Source organism: Anoplophora glabripennis, unplaced genomic scaffold, assembly GCF_000390285.2.
Source record: "Anoplophora glabripennis isolate ALB-LARVAE unplaced genomic scaffold, Agla_2.0 scaffold1398, whole genome shotgun sequence".
NCBI classification, from domain to species: Eukaryota; Metazoa; Arthropoda; class Insecta; order Coleoptera; family Cerambycidae; genus Anoplophora; species Anoplophora glabripennis.
In genome coordinates, this window is record NW_019417475.1 from 34,735 (window position 1) to 53,593 (window position 18,859).

Sequence of the window (18,859 nt, forward strand, 5' to 3'; positions counted from 1 at the left end):
AACATTTTCGATCGCAAAATAGTTTTTTTTTTAATATAGATATGATATAAAAGTGATTCGGAAAAAGTGTTAAACATTTTAAATATAGGGATCTATGTATTTACGAATAAGTTGAAAACGCTCTTTCTTTGGAAATACACAATTTTCATTAGCTCCAAATCAGTGATCACGTGACATATGTAAAATTAAATTATAAATTGTCACAAATGTAGAAACAATTCTCTAACATTTTAAAAAATATTTTAGTATCTTACAAATTTTTCCATGTATCTTGCAAAGATTTGGGTAGATACTTTGTTATTTAAAGAGGTATTTCTATCACACTAAATGGATTTGTTTAAATAAATAAGTCCTTGCGGCAAACGATTAACGGGATTGAATTTATAAATTTAGTTTTGCCTAAACAGAAATACTTCACACTGAGAAAGTACCTAAGTAAATATTCCCGATTAAAATATAATTTATATTACTGTCTCAGTGTGATTATTTCTGCTTGGGCAACACTAATTGTGTAAAACCAATTAATTCCTGCTTGATCTTTCTTACGAAAAGAGTTATTTATTTTAAGAATTTCTTTTCAGTGTAAGTAGTTTGTATTTAATGCTATGCAACATTTCTCTCTTAGTACTTACTTGATGATGATTCGGAATCTTCAGAATCGCTAGTTTCTACAATTATATTATCTGAAAACAATATGGTACATATTAAATAACATAACAAACCACAATGAGATTTAAAAAAGTAAAATGTAAAAAACATAGTACCTACTCTGATGTTATTCCAAGCATTAAAAATGGTGAAATAGAAAAGATAAAAAGCTGTTACAAATTTGGATAGGAATGGTAAGTAATATTAATTAATAATAAACATCTTTAACAATCAAAATCGTTGAAACCCTAAAACGTCACTTAAAATTAAAAATAATAATTGAAATGTTCAAACTGTGGCGCGGACCTGCCATTAGAACTTCTAGATCGCCCTGATGTTCATTTCGGTTCTTATTGAGATTCAATGTTTCCACTTCACTATTCTTCGCAATATTTACATCTTCAGAGGTGACTTTGTAAAAGTTTCATCGCGACTGAGACCGCTTGTACGCCATAATCCGTGGCAGAAAAATTTCCTCAATGGAGCAGGGTCGAACGGAATTACTACTCTTTATCCACCGCAATCTCTGGAGGCCCTAACGACAAGCATCGTCGCGTCGCGTCGGTTCGTCGAGTCTTCTGCTGTCCTGACTGGGCCCCACCGGAAACCGCTTGAGACTTCCTTCTTTATTCGGCCTTACAGCGTTGCTGACTCTGCTCGCACATCAGTTTTCGAAAATTGCCCATTATTATTGCAAAAGACGATGGATGTTGATGTTTATGGAAAAGACGATCAATCCAAAGACATGTGTGCCAAAGACCCATTCGATTGACCCTAAAATTGTTGCTCCAGCTATTTGTTAATTAATTTCATTCGTTTTTTTTTTTGCAACTAATTGTTTAATTACCAAACGTTACTTTTATATCGTAGATATAGGTTCTAATAGTTGATCCATAGAAACGTCTCGAAAAAGAAAAATTTGGAAATTTGTAGTTTTGCATTAAATGGAGCTTATTTTTATGGTAATTTTAAAAAATAGAGAAATCACCTACTCCTCTTTGTTCGCAGTATAACTCTTTTTTAATGACGTTAATTGTTAATTAACTATTGAGCGTATCGGAACGGGAATTTATAGACAATTAAAGAAAGGGTTGAACTTTTATTTTCAAAAAATTTTACGTTGATGGTTCGTGTAATAAACGCGTTAGCAGAAGTAAAAATTAACGTTAATAAACGGCATGCACGCGGTAAAAGGATTGCCGGACCCACGCACGCGCCTGAACGCCATTCTCGTTGCGCGCGATATTTTTGTCTTCAACATTTCAAATTCTTTATCTCGAGAAACGCTCGATCAATTTTGATGTTTTTTTTTTATTTTAGGTGTCTCGTCGATACGAATACAATGCCGTCATAAAATGTGTACATTATCGGTATTAATCCGTCGCAAATTAAACATTAATTATTTATAAATTAAAAATATCCATTAGAGTGGCCCAAAAATAACGAAAAAAATTGTGAAAATATGTTAGTTTATCATGTTTTAAGAGCCCCCTCAAAAATTAGCTTAAAAAAAATTTTTTAGAGGTCGCTCAAGATTTTTAAAAATTTACAAAATCATCAAAAATTTAATTTTTTTATTTTTCGATTCTGAACATTTCAAACCGATATTTTAATTTCTAGAGGTCAATGTTTTCAAGCGACCTCTAAAAATAAATATCAACGAACTAATAATTTTTTTATTGAATTTGATGAATAAAAGAATAGAAATAAATCACGGTACACTTAAAAAATTTCTAGAAGCAAAATTTAATACCGCAGCGTGAGTATCAAATATTTATAATTTTTTAATTTTTTAAAATTTAAGTGTCTCGTGATTTATTTCTATTCTTTTGTTCATCAAATTCAATAAAAAAATTTATTAGTTCGTTGATATTTATTTTTTAGAGGTCCCTCGAAAACAGATACACTACTTTGAAATTTAAAATAATTATGAGTGACCTTTAGAAATTAAAAAAATCGATTTGATATGTTCAGAATCGAGATTTTTTTCAACCTAGAAAATGATAAAATAATGAGAAAAAAAAAGTTTTAAAAATATCAATTTTGACGATTTTGGAAATTTTTAAAAATCTTGAGCGACCTCTAAAAAAATTTTTTTGTGCTGATTTTTTGAGGGGGTTCTTAAAACATGATAAACTAACATATTTTCACAAGAGACACGAAAAAAAATATTCGTTTTTTTTTAGCCATATAAATTCTACTTGTTATTGCTATAAATATTATTTTTGATACGAGAAAAGAGTAAGCGACAAGCGAGCGCGTCTACAACAAGTACAGTTGAAGAATGCGCGTGCGGGCAAACGATGTTCTCGGACAGTTGTTCTGGTCGACTGCGTCATAAATTTCAGTTGTGGACAAGTCGCCTGGCAGTGCAGTGCAGCAATGCGGAATTTGGTGTGATTCAGATAATTTTAATATATTATAGGCACCATTCTATTACTCATTCATATTACAATTACTTGCGAAAGGGAGAAACAAGAGGAATATTTTGTTTACTAATTACAACATGGCATTTTGGAGACCTTTTAAAACGGAACAAAACGAAATTTACCATCAATATAATAAAATTGTTTGAGGACATAAATAATCAAAATATGTTGTTGGCCAAATGAACATATAATAGAAATTTTCTGCACATTCTATACAAATTATTATTATTTTTTACCTTTAGCAGGAAACTTTTTTAGGGAGGCCTATAAAAAGTCATTAAATTTTATTGCCAGGCGTTTTTTTACATATTCAACTGACTTCGGAAGGATTATACCCATCAACCCATCTCTATATCACGATCGTCTGTTATATCGCCGGTGCCATTGAGTACGCTCCTCACGTCGTCCTTTGTTGTTTAAAAAAGGTACACAGGTTCAGCTCATCCAAATTCTTTCTTTACGATTCATATCATTTAAACACTGTTCGATTTTCTATGTTTTTCATTTCACTAGATTCTCACAAGTGTCTTCGAAATTTATTGTATGTCCCTCTTCTAAAGCATGTTGGTCGATAGCTGATTATTCAAGATGGTTATTTATGCTTTAAGAATTGTTGATTGTTGTAATAAACCCTCTTTCTCATATTTACATACCTAATCCTTCCTTCATTCACGTGGTATGCGGTATACCTCAGGTGTGAACAAAGCCTTAACTCCTGTTGGATTTTTTGTGTAGGAACGAACGTTGTACCTACTTCCTTTCTCTGTAATACTTTAGCAATGTAGTCTGTTTTATTAAAAACCTAAGACAGGTATGCTGCCTGTTGGTCTTCGTTCGGTTTCTCACAATCTTTTCGTCAACGTCTAAGGTTGATGACTTGTTTGATATCGGCAATAAATAATTAAAAAATAAGAAATTTGAAGACAGGATGTTGCATTTGAAAAATCAGAGAAAAGGTTACCTTTATTTTGGATATTTTCAATTATTTTAATTGTAACCCTTATCATTAGAAAGTTATTTTACAAATTTTAACACACTATATTTCCTATAAAATTTAAATAATTTTCTAAACAATTTGGTAACTCTACATTTGGATTAAATATTACTTGTACCACCATGCAGAATTTTACAAGAAATTTAAATATTATCTGTGTAAAAAATATGCAGGTAAATTAAAAAAAACTCAGCTTAACAAGATTCTCGATTTAATGAATTTAAAATATTATTTGTAAGAAATATAAAAAATACAGGACATTACAATAATACTCACTATCGCTTGGTCCTTTCATTAGCGACGGACAACAAACTAATTCATCGTTACTAGGATACGTAAATCCACACCTTTTCAATCCAGAAACACCATTTTTTGCCATGGACTCCACAGCTGGAGGACAATTTATTATACGTTTACATGTCCCGGAATCGCAATTTGATCCCTCTGAAAAACGTATGCAGTTAGTACTTTATGAAAACAGAGAATCACTGGAAGTACCTAAAATACTAGTACAATTCAATGAATCATGCGTTATTTATCATTTTCAACAATTTTCATGAAATACATCCAGTTACAAGCTCTTCAAAAAGTACTGCTTTTGTTGTTAAATAAACCAGGTTTTTTAGGCAATTATATCCGATAATTATACACATAACAACCGTTGAAATACGAAACATTTGACAGAAAGAAAAAAGAATGAAGAACATATTTATCTCGCATTTTTCTAACTTCAATAATATACATATACAGGCTGGTCCAGATTTTAATAGACAAACTTCGGGAAAGTACTAAACAGCAAAAATTAACATCACTTTGCTCTATGAACATAGGCGCAAAAAGCCACCGTTTATGAGATACATGGCGTTGAAATTAACAAAACTAAAACAATTTTTTTAAATATCTGGAAAACCACTATTACTGTAATGCCCGTATTATCTAAAGTTTTGGAGACAGCAATGGATAATCAAATTCGAAATCATCTTAACAATAAAGAAATACTTCCAGTGTTCTAGTCGGAATTTAGAAAAAATCACAATTGCTTAACTGCTATTCTTCTCATAACTGATGAGATTATAAGTCAGATTGATAAAGGATTTTACCGAAGCATTTGATACGGTTCATCATGATATATTACTCTCAGTTTTACATTTTGTAGGTTTCAGTAAAAATGCGGTTTCATTAATAAAGAATTATTTAATTAATCGGTTGCAGCGAGTCGTTTATAATAATCGACAATCAAACCAAGTAAGAATGTTGTCAGGTGTACCTCAAGGGTCTATTTTGGGACCGCTTCTTTATACTATTTACACGCTAAATTTTGGAACATTTATTACTTACTGTAAATTCCATTTTTACGCAGATGATACACAATTATACTACTCGTTTTTTCCTTCAGAGGTAAATAATGCTTGTGATAAAATTAACGCTGATTTGTCTGTCTTAACTGAAATAGCTGCTGATCATTGTTTAAAGCTTAATGGTTTAAAATCGTCGATTTTATTAATAGGTCAACAAAATAAGCTTAATGAAGTAACAAAGGACCCCCCCCACAGAATCCTTATGGGAATTGGCTCCCGGTTAAATTAGCTGAATTTTTAGTATATTATAGTATTCATGGTTCTGATTAAAAGTCCTCATGGGCACAAGCGTCCAAAACCTCTAAATTTCGAGTTATGAGCCTCAGAGGCGCTGGGTGGAGTTTTTGGACTTTTATGGATTTTGCAAGTTTCACATTCTCTAGCGTACTTAATGGTATAGGCTCGCGGTCAACTCGGCTGATTTGACAGTATGTTAAAGTTCTGATAAAAAGTTCTCATGGGCACAAGCCTCCAAAACCCAGAGATTTCGAGTTATTGGCCTCAGAAAAGTGCTGGATGGATTTTTTGAACTTTTATGGATTTACCAAGTTCCACATTCTCTAACGTACTTAACGGGATGGGCTCACGGTAAACTCGGCTGGTTTTACAGTATGTTAAAGTATTCTTCGTGATCAAAAGTTCTGATGGGCGCGTGCCCCCAAAACCCCTAGATTTCTAGTTATCGGCCTCAGACGGGCGCTGGGTGAATGGTTCGGACTTTTTCCGACTAATATTAATCCCGTGAATTTCACGTTCTCTATCGTACTTTAAAGTGCGTATATGTCCTCAAACACCACCCAAGCCATTTTAAGCCTCCTCTCTCTTGTATGAAAATCTTCAATCCGGAAGGGCCCTGTCAGCCGCATCAAGTATATGGTAGAGTACTGAAATGGGCGGATACTTTACATTTTGCTGGTGCCTCGCGAAACTAAGGTACCATAAGATACTGGCAATATGAGCACAGCAACATAGCGTCCTAGCTCTGGACTTATAAGTGCAGTAATATCCAGCGATCGGATCTTCCATTTGAACATCACCATATCCGTCATGCTCCGTCACATAAGCGATCCATTATTGGTGGATAGTGGCATTTCTAAAACGGGAATACACTCTGAATCTCATGAACCCTGGATCCAGAACATGTCTATCCACCTGAAATATTTGTTCCTCACGGTTCAGTACGTCTTGAATATATGAAGGAGATAATTCTAATTGATAGACCCCCACTTTTAAATCCTTCAAATATTCAAGAGTAAGCTCTGGGAAATCCGCAAGTTGATCGAGGTCTAATCTTACCCAATCTGCGATCCTGCGCCGGTGTAGATTTTCAGCTTCAACTCTCGCCTGGACAACATTAACTTGTTGAGCCCTTTCTCGCATCGTAATGGCCAAATCCGCATCAGCACCAGCCATATGTATCAGGTCACGGTACCGATTGATAATTGCGCCAGCGATGCGATAAAAGTCACCAATGTTTTTCGTATGAGGCATTCTTATAACTCCGGCTAAGAACTTGAAAATACTTTTGATGTGACCATTTCGAGCTTCCACAATCCATCGTGTTTTTGTAACTAGTCTATTGTTATTGGCTTCCTCTCTGGTGAATTGACGTTGTCCTCTTTTCAATAATTTTGGCATATAATGTCGTATATCCAAGCGGTCAAGTAACTCGATGGCATCACGGTAACCTCTGTCCATCATCATTCAGGTGTTCCATGACTCGCAATTGATGGTTGCCGGGGCTTGCGCGCATGAGAGTTCTTGATCAGCATGAAGAGCACTTTAACATACTGTCAAATCAGCCGAGTTGACCGCGAGCATATCCGGTCAAGTACGTTAGAGAATGTGGAACTTGGAAAATCCATAAAAGTCCAAACACGTCCACCCAGCACCTTTCTGAGGCTCATAACTCGAAATTTAGAGGTTTTGGACGCTTGTGCCCATGATGACTTTTAATCAGAACCATGAATACTATAACATACTAAAAAATCAGCCAATTTAACCGGGAGCCAATTCCCATAAAGATTCTGGGGGGTCCTTTCTGAAAATGGAAAACTAAGCTTTCCGCGATTCGGCGTTCTACTCAGGTTGACGGCTACTCGGGTAAGGCGGACTNTGCTATGATTGCAATAGTACGTATATATATATATATGGGTCATCTCCAATAATTGTATCCAAAATAAGTTCCTCGACTTATGCTATGATTGCAATAGTACGTATATATATATATATGGGTCATCTCCAATAATTGTATCCAAAATAAGTTCCTCGACTTATGCTATGATTGCAATAGTACGTATATATATATATATGGGTCATCTCCAATAATTGTATCCAAAATAAGTTCCTCGACTTATGCTATGATTGCAATAGTACGTATATATATATATATGGGTCATCTCCAATAATTGTATCCAAAATAAGTTCCTCGACTTATGCTATGATTGCAATAGTACGTATATATATATATATGGGTCATCTCCAATAATTGTATCCAAAATAAGTTCCTCGACTTATGCTATGATTGCAATAGTACGTATATATATATATATGGGTCATCTCCAATAATTGTATCCAAAATAAGTTCCTCGACTTATGCTATGATTGCAATAGTACGTATATATATATATATGGGTCATCTCCAATAATTGTATCCAAAATAAGTTCCTCGACTTATGCTATGATTGCAATAGTACGTATATATATATATATGGGTCATCTCCAATAATTGTATCCAAAATAAGTTCCTCGACTTATGCTATGATTGCAATAGTACGTATATATATATATATGGGTCATCTCCAATAATTGTATCCAAAATAAGTTCCTCGACTTATGCTATGATTGCAATAGTACGTATATATATATATATGGGTCATCTCCAATAATTGTATCCAAAATAAGTTCCTCGACTTATGCTATGATTGCAATAGTACGTATATATATATATATGGGTCATCTCCAATAATTGTATCCAAAATAAGTTCCTCGACTTATGCTATGATTGCAATAGTACGTATATATATATATATGGGTCATCTCCAATAATTGTATCCAAAATAAGTTCCTCGACTTATGCTATGATTGCAATAGTACGTATATATATATATATGGGTCATCTCCAATAATTGTATCCAAAATAAGTTCCTCGACTTATGCTATGATTGCAATAGTACGTATATATATATATATGGGTCATCTCCAATAATTGTATCCAAAATAAGTTCCTCGACTTATGCTATGATTGCAATAGTACGTATATATATATATATGGGTCATCTCCAATAATTGTATCCAAAATAAGTTCCTCGACTTATGCTATGATTGCAATAGTACGTATATATATATATATGGGTCATCTCCAATAATTGTATCCAAAATAAGTTCCTCGACTTATGCTATGATTGCAATAGTACGTATATATATATATATGGGTCATCTCCAATAATTGTATCCAAAATAAGTTCCTCGACTTATGCTATGATTGCAATAGTACGTATATATATATATATGGGTCATCTCCAATAATTGTATCCAAAATAAGTTCCTCGACTTATGCTATGATTGCAATAGTACGTATATATATATATATGGGTCATCTCCAATAATTGTATCCAAAATAAGTTCCTCGACTTATGCTATGATTGCAATAGTACGTATATATATATATATGGGTCATCTCCAATAATTGTATCCAAAATAAGTTCCTCGACTTATGCTATGATTGCAATAGTACGTATATATATATATATGGGTCATCTCCAATAATTGTATCCAAAATAAGTTCCTCGACTTATGCTATGATTGCAATAGTACGTATATATATATATATGGGTCATCTCCAATAATTGTATCCAAAATAAGTTCCTCGACTTATGCTATGATTGCAATAGTACGTATATATATATATATGGGTCATCTCCAATAATTGTATCCAAAATAAGTTCCTCGACTTATGCTATGATTGCAATAGTACGTATATATATATATATGGGTCATCTCCAATAATTGTATCCAAAATAAGTTCCTCGACTTATGCTATGATTGCAATAGTACGTATATATATATATATGGGTCATCTCCAATAATTGTATCCAAAATAAGTTCCTCGACTTATGCTATGATTGCAATAGTACGTATATATATATATATGGGTCATCTCCAATAATTGTATCCAAAATAAGTTCCTCGACTTATGCTATGATTGCAATAGTACGTATATATATATATATGGGTCATCTCCAATAATTGTATCCAAAATAAGTTCCTCGACTTATGCTATGATTGCAATAGTACGTATATATATATATATGGGTCATCTCCAATAATTGTATCCAAAATAAGTTCCTCGACTTATGCTATGATTGCAATAGTACGTATATATATATATATGGGTCATCTCCAATAATTGTATCCAAAATAAGTTCCTCGACTTATGCTATGATTGCAATAGTACGTATATATATATATATGGGTCATCTCCAATAATTGTATCCAAAATAAGTTCCTCGACTTATGCTATGATTGCAATAGTACGTATATATATATATATGGGTCATCTCCAATAATTGTATCCAAAATAAGTTCCTCGACTTATGCTATGATTGCAATAGTACGTATATATATATATATGGGTCATCTCCAATAATTGTATCCAAAATAAGTTCCTCGACTTATGCTATGATTGCAATAGTACGTATATATATATATATGGGTCATCTCCAATAATTGTATCCAAAATAAGTTCCTCGACTTATGCTATGATTGCAATAGTACGTATATATATATATATGGGTCATCTCCAATAATTGTATCCAAAATAAGTTCCTCGACTTATGCTATGATTGCAATAGTACGTATATATATATATATGGGTCATCTCCAATAATTGTATCCAAAATAAGTTCCTCGACTTATGCTATGATTGCAATAGTACGTATATATATATATATGGGTCATCTCCAATAATTGTATCCAAAATAAGTTCCTCGACTTATGCTATGATTGCAATAGTACGTATATATATATATATGGGTCATCTCCAATAATTGTATCCAAAATAAGTTCCTCGACTTATGCTATGATTGCAATAGTACGTATATATATATATATGGGTCATCTCCAATAATTGTATCCAAAATAAGTTCCTCGACTTATGCTATGATTGCAATAGTACGTATATATATATATATGGGTCATCTCCAATAATTGTATCCAAAATAAGTTCCTCGACTTATGCTATGATTGCAATAGTACGTATATATATATATATGGGTCATCTCCAATAATTGTATCCAAAATAAGTTCCTCGACTTATGCTATGATTGCAATAGTACGTATATATATATATATGGGTCATCTCCAATAATTGTATCCAAAATAAGTTCCTCGACTTATGCTATGATTGCAATAGTACGTATATATATATATATGGGTCATCTCCAATAATTGTATCCAAAATAAGTTCCTCGACTTATGCTATGATTGCAATAGTACGTATATATATATATATGGGTCATCTCCAATAATTGTATCCAAAATAAGTTCCTCGACTTATGCTATGATTGCAATAGTACGTATATATATATATATGGGTCATCTCCAATAATTGTATCCAAAATAAGTTCCTCGACTTATGCTATGATTGCAATAGTACGTATATATATATATATGGGTCATCTCCAATAATTGTATCCAAAATAAGTTCCTCGACTTATGCTATGATTGCAATAGTACGTATATATATATATATGGGTCATCTCCAATAATTGTATCCAAAATAAGTTCCTCGACTTATGCTATGATTGCAATAGTACGTATATATATATATATGGGTCATCTCCAATAATTGTATCCAAAATAAGTTCCTCGACTTATGCTATGATTGCAATAGTACGTATATATATATATATGGGTCATCTCCAATAATTGTATCCAAAATAAGTTCCTCGACTTATGCTATGATTGCAATAGTACGTATATATATATATATGGGTCATCTCCAATAATTGTATTCAAAATAAGTTCCTCGACTTATGCTCTGATTGCAATAGTACGTTCTCGAGTGTTACTGAAAATATTGGAAACATTGGAAATATTGGAAAATGTTTCTGTTTGGGAGATTAGACGATTTGGAAATCTTCTCCTATATTCTTCAACAATTCTGTAGTTTCCTCCTCAGAAACCTAACACTAATAGTATGTCAGCTTGTTCGCTAAATGAAAACTTCCCGGTCATTTTCAAAACACTCAGTAGACAATTACTGAAATCAAATGACTTCTTTTCGTGATCGTCAAGTTTGACGTTTAAATTCATAGCCAACTTATGAACTTTCAATGATTTTAATAACAGTTACAATACGTATTATTAGCTATTCGTGTTTTTGTTGAAAACTAACAGGAGTAAAAAAGTTTTAAAATTAAATTCGCCATAAAGTAATAATTTTTTAAGTCCGCCGAGTTAAAAAATTTTGTCACATTTTAATGGTGCATCATTCCCTATCAACCCTTTAAAATGCTTTGATTGAACTCTACTTACTGTCGATTGGTGGTACACTCACATCGTGTACCAACTTTGGTTTTTCCGAGTAGGTATAACTGAGATATTGATTTTTTTCGAAAATGAAACCCCTCTTTTAAAGCCTATAACTTCTGAGGGGTGCAGGTAAGTTGCGTTAAATCACCATATTTTGGGTTCCCTTACATGCCCCTGCTCTGTGTTACTTCTTATTTGTTTTGATCCTTTGCACAATATTTTGCACAGATGAAGTAAACAAAGAGATATCTAATTTTTATGACCTAAGGAAGAAAATGTCGAACGAAGTTAGTACTGTCAATGAGGCAGGTAACAAGGCATTAAAAAAACTTGAATGGAATACATACATATGTGACCTTTGTCTACAACAGAATGAAGGTATTATAAGACACCCTTTATAATAAAATGTTTTTTCTTAATGGAGAATGTAAATATTTGTTTAATAAATTTAACAACGTAAAATATACACACGGAGTGGTTCCATGGTAAATAAACCAAAATATTGTGCAAAGTAATAAAGCCTTTCTGTAAATAATGGAAATAAAATGATAGTTGAAAAAACAATTTGTTTGCAAAATAACATTCGTTAAATTAAATGCAATAGTGATTGTCGCGAAGAAAAATTTTTTAGATATTTTAAAAATAGATAAAAAAATGCAAACTTTTATAACACTACTTTGAAATGTGAGATACTTGCTTGTAATTATTGAATAAAATCGAGTTTAAAATACTTATAATTATATCTAACAGGGTGGTCCGAATTTTATGTGGAAAAGGAGGGCAGATAGATACCTTTAAAATAATAAGTGTTTGCCTTGTAAACATAGGTCTGGAACGGCCCCGTTTTAGAGATACAGGGTGTTGAATTTGTTAAAAAAAAATTGATTTTTTGTTTATATCTCCGGAATCTATTAATTAATCTGAATAAAATTTACTACAGATAATGTACGATAGTAGGCCTTGTATTCCCTAAAATATGAGCTCCAAAGGTTCAACCAGTGGTGTACAACTGGACAGGGTCATCCCATTTTTTTTTAAAAAAATCTACGCCACTGTATTTTTTACAAACTATTATAACGGATTTATATTCTCATGCACAAAATACGTAAAAAAGGTAACTTGCATTTTTCCCCTAAAATTCATCGTTCTCAAGTTATTCATACTAATACAATCCCCTTGTGGCAGACAATTCTAATTTATTACAAGAATATTTATGTTTATGCTTAAAAGTAAGTGCAATTTGTAAACAAAATTCTTTACACTCGTCGCTTTCATCTTTTTGGATTAAAACGATATTTGGAAAATCACGACGGAGCAATAGAAAGACACATAAATGAAATTTTAAGAGCATTTGACGACGATTCTCGGCTAAGTAAACAAAGAACGTTTCGGCAATTTGGGGTGAGTAAATCGAAAATTTGAAAAGTTCTACATAAGGATGGCAGAAATCCGTGCCATTTACGACCCGTGAAAAATTTACTTCCGGAATATGCAGAGAGACGCCTGAATGTTTATCAGTGGTTGTAAGAATTCTTACTAGAAATACTTTGCACCGATGAGACTACGTTCACAAGGCGAGGGGTTGTGAATTTTCACAATCTGCATATTTGGTCACAAGAAAAGCGTCATGAAATACGGACAAGATCTTTTCAACACGAATTTTTTGTGAACGTGTGGCTCGGAATAACTCGCAATAAAAGTATGCCTCTTCTTGCCGCCTCATCTAAATTCCAAGTCATTTCTAAACTTTCTAGAAAACCATCTATTTGAAATATTAGAGGATGTTCCCTTAAATATACGACAAAATAGCTGGATACAAATGAATGGTGCTCCCGCGCAATTTAGAAGAATAATACAAGAATGGCTTAATGAAAATTATATGGGGTGATGGACAGGTAGAAGACCAAATGCCAATGTCAACCATAATGCTACAGAGAGTCCAGTTCTTGGCCAGCCAGATCGCCAGATCTAAACCCCCTGGACTTTTACGTTTGAGGTTACCTAGGTAGGTAAAGTTTATTCCAATAGATAATTGACCACAACTACTGCAGCAAATAGAAGACGGGTGTAATGAATTAAAAAGAAACCACCACATGATATTAGCTTCAATTAGTTCCATTAATAGAAGATGTCAGAAATATATCGATGTGGGTGGTTCGCATTTTGAACAATTGCTGTAAATACGTAACGTTAATTTTGTTTCTTGTTTAGTTGTCGATGCTTGGTAAATGTAAATGTTTTTATTATTATTTTGATTTAAATTGTTCTTATTTGTAAAGATTAGGCCTCCAGGGAAAACTAAAACACCAGGAACACTACCTCACAGGTGATGTGGAAAGAATTTTGTTGATGTGCTTACAAATTGCACACACTTTTAAGCACAAACATAAATATTCTTGTAATATTATGGTTTGAAGTATCTGCTACAAGGGGATTGTATTGGTATGAATAACTTGAAATTGGTGAATCTTGGGGAAAAAATTCAAGTTATCTTTTTACGTATTTAGTGCATTAGAATATAAATCCGTTACGATAACTAGTAAAAAATACAATGCCGTAGTTTTTTTTATAAAAAGAGGACGATCCTGTCCAGTTGTACACCACTGGTTGAACTTCTAGAGTTCATATTTTAGAGAATGCAAGGCCTACTATCATACATTATCTTCTGTACCAAATTTTATTGAGATCAGAGATAGATTCCGGAGGTACAAATAAAAAATCAATTTTTTTTTAACAACTTCAACAACCTGTATCTCTAAAACGAGGTCCTTCTAGACCTATGTTTATAAGGCAAACACCTATTATTTTAAAGAGCCTGTCCTCGGAAGTTTGCTGCATAAAATTCGAGCCACCCTGTATATACTGTCTTAATAGGACTAAGAAAGGGTAATACCTTCTGGATAATTTCGAAATTACGCAACTCTCGGTATGCCTCAATTTTTGGGTGGTGTTCCACTTCTAGTGAACAATAATATTTTATAATTAATCAGAAATATGTGTTATTAGTGGACTATTGCATATACTTTGCCATTTTTATTTAATTTTTATAAATTTGATAGGAGTATTAATCACTTATCAATGAATATTTAACCTTTTGTAATCTCCAGGCCATTTTGATGGAAGTTCATGGAAATACCGTTTTATATCAAATAAATTTCCTTATTGCAAAGGCTTTATGAAGTTACACAGAAATTACTCCACCCTATTTTTCCACCCATTGGACGTTACGAACAAACAAAAAATAATTATTATTTCATTATAGGTATCAATGCAAAACGCATCATTATAATTTACTTTATAAATAACATAGGGTGTCTGAAGACCATGAACAAAAAATGTCAAATGCGATTCTACTTATGAAAATAATGGTTCATCTTTCTATATGACACTTTTTCAAAGGCTCAATATTTACGGAATTGTAAAGTCAAACAATGGGTATGGAATTCATATTGAAATAACACTGCGAGTGGTTTCCATCTACACTGACAATGAATACAAAAATTTTTACCTAAAAACATTAGTAAACTAAAATGTTTAAAACCTAGTTAGACATGTCACATGAGAATCTGTTGATATATGCCTATGAAATTATCTTAATAATAGTTATACTGGAACCTAATTAATTCCTATATCAATCGACGTACACACGCAAGGTACTTCTGAAAAATATAATATAAATCCTAGTAGTAACAGAGCAACTCTTAAAAAATATTTTTTTCCAGTGTAGATAGTACAGACAATAAATGCCTGGTTAGTTCTTTTTAATAAGGTAAACAGGGTGTACCTACTGTATCTGACGTATTTTTAAGGCTATTTAGAGTTTCTCGAAACTTATTCCTCAAATCACAAAACTATATGCTTACTTTTAGAGATATCAGCAAAATTCGTTTTAAGAAATTTAATTTTAATGCCGTATATCGAAAATAATAGCAAGTAAACCTAAGATTCATAGGAAAACATAGTCTTATTTCTTTAAGATTTGCAGTACTTTTTTCTAAAACAATCTGTATTTGTTAAGAATGACAAAACATCTTTACTACATCCAATAACAGTTTATTAATTAGAACATATAAGCAATTGTTTAATGAAAACTGACTGATCTTTTTACAAATGCGAAGCGTAATATCAAAACTGTTTAATAATAATAAGTTAAGCAAACCAAATATTTTAAAAATGTTTTAAAATTAAGAAAATAACTCGAATACATACCACTATATAAAGCATCAATTTTATGTAAATACGATGTGATACAGAACACAAGGAAATATTTTACTAATATACACATCATTCAAGACCCTCTATTGAGTGATGGTACCACTACTACAATTTCATTTAAACTGAAGTGTAAAGTAAATATAATACAAATAATGATTAACCCCAATAGGCGAGCGGTTCACCACTCGAAAAAGGCATGAACCGACTAAATTTTTAAAACAAAAACCTACAGCATGAAACCTTTTTTATTTTATAAAGTGTATTTTTCTGATAATTTACATATTTTTTGATGTTTTACGGCGTGGTCAGTCAACTGTTATAAACAAAAAAGTTGTAAAAAAATTACTCGCCAAATGGCTTTAGAAAGTTTTTTATTATAAAACGGATTGAAATAAACACTTTTTTAACTTTGACAAAAATTCGAAAAATGCTTCGTTTCTGAGATATTTACAATTTAATGTGAAAAAAGTGACGACATTGACAAACTTTCGGAATTTTTTTCTCGAAAACTTCTGAACAGATTTTAATTCTAAAAAAGCACAATAATCGGCAGATTTTCTACTTTAAGATATATTTTTTTGGTATGAGTCAATAATTTTATTGAAGGTTCAAAGCTAGTAAAAAAAATTTTTTAAAGAAAATTATGATAACACTTCAAATTTAAATTTTCTTTTTACAATATCTTGGATTATATTATATTTACAAGAAACAGTATTATGATTTTTTTTAAATCAATATACGAGTATGTTAACAGTACAAATGTTCAAAAGATCATTTTGTTTGGTTTTGTAGCCGGAGTAAGGTTTTTGCAAGTAATTAGTAAAATTTAAATATTCGATTTTTGGTTTTATAAGTGGCTAATATTGACTTGAAAATTATACCAAAACTAAACTAAATAATTTCAATTAAAAAATAATCGTAAAATTAACCTAATAATAATAATTGACCTAGCGGTCTCGAAAAATAAAAGAGTTATTGGATATTTTATTGTATATGATCATTACGTTATTTTTATTTTACAAAAATATTAAGAGCAATAAAAGTATATTAATTTCTTTTTTATTTAATTTTTAAATAATAAGTTTTTCGTTATTTTCGACAAGTTCTTGGGTTGAAATGTTTTTTTTTACTCGCTTTAGACCTTCAATAAAATAATTGACCCATACCAAAAAAATATATCTTAAAGTAGAAAATCTGCCGATTATTATGCTTTTTTAGAATTAAAATCTGTTCAGTAGTTTTTGAAAAAAAAAATCCGGAAGTTTGTCGTTTCGTCACTTTTTCACATTAAATTGTAAATATCTTGGAAACGAAGCNGCCATATGTATCAGGTCACGGTACCGATTGATAATTGCGCCAGCGATGCGATAAAAGTCACCAATGTTTTTCGTATGAGGCATTCTTATAACTCCGGATAAGAACTTGTAACAATCCATCGTGTTTTTGTAACTAGTCTAGTGTTATTGGCTTCCTTTATTGTTTCAACGTCGTTGTGGCTGTCAAGCCCAGTGCAATTTTCGCTGAAGTTTATTCTTATTGGGCTAAATTTTCAAAATCTTAATATTTTGTTGCTTCTTATAATGTGTCATTATTATATTTTTTTTTCAATTAATAAATTAAGTACCTATAAAAAAGATTGATAAAAACTGTGAAGATTTTAAAATATGCTTAAAAATAGGATAAGTAGACCGATCAAAATAACTCATTTAGAGGGAAAAAAAATAAAATTGGTACCTGGACTTTTATAAGTGGAAATAGTAAAGGGGCTTATAATAAACGAAAAAAAAATAAATGCGTGAGCATGGGCGGTGGAGGGTTGATTTGGGGGGTGGAAAAGTTATGAAAAATTGTATCATTGGGATTTCTGGCGAAAGTTGACGTCAGACAAAAGTATCATATACAAGTTGTAGATCATGCAAAAATCTACAACTTTTGTAGAGGTCATTTTTTAACATAACCTCAAAATTTCCGAGAAAAATGCGAAAAACAAGTCTGATTTTTCTTTTTTTATTTCTCATATCTGCAAAAATTATTTAATTTTCACGAAACTTGGTGAAAGTGTACCTTTTTCTGTCTTAAACAACCTAAAATTTTTTAGATAAAAAAATTAAGAAGTTTCTCATATTCATTTTTTTCGGCCTGAAACACATTTTTTTTCAAAGAAAAATTCTACTTAAAAAATCATCGTTCAGAGTTCTGCCGGTAATGATTTTTTTCGTTTTGACATATACTTTTTGGTGAAATAAAAACATTTATAATCAGTTTAAAAACATGCTCAAAAATGTAAAAAAATATGATTTGCAGCAATGAATTTTTCAATAATTGTTGATAATTTATTTAAATTTAAAAAAAAATCAAAAACTGATTACACCATTCAACTGTACGGTGAAAATATAAAAAAAAACTATTTTTGTACAGTAATGCTATAAACGTAAGTCGAATAGTGAATAAATAAAATAAATAATAATTTTTTTCCTTAGGATCAATTAGTGTACTTATTTTGTTTAAAGTTTGATGTATAGTAAGTATGTATAGATATACAGTATGTCCAAGATAAGGATGGGATAGGCATTAGTATCTAGGAAACGGTAAGAGATACGGGGTGGCTCAGATTAGAAAAAAGTTGTGTTTTTTTATTACCTAACAATATGCTGTTTAGAAAGTTTTAAAATTCCGGGTAG

The 18,859-nt window shown here is 31.6% G+C and overlaps 1 protein-coding gene across 1 annotated transcript in view; it reads right to left on the bottom strand.

Annotated features, from left to right (window-relative positions):
* The window catches only part of LOC108915005 (venom protease), a 36,544-nt gene extending 20,261 nt beyond the window's left edge, over positions 1-16,283 (bottom strand). The window contains exons 1-3 of the mRNA XM_018720950.1: positions 16,173-16,283; positions 4,348-4,515; positions 633-683 (exon numbers count right to left, since the gene is read on the bottom strand). Of these exons, the coding sequence (XP_018576466.1) occupies positions 633-683; positions 4,348-4,515; positions 16,173-16,251 (298 nt within the window). The 5' untranslated portion in view covers positions 16,252-16,283. The remainder of the gene's footprint in view (positions 1-632; positions 684-4,347; positions 4,516-16,172) is intronic.
* Positions 16,284-18,859: the final 2,576 nt, after the last annotated feature.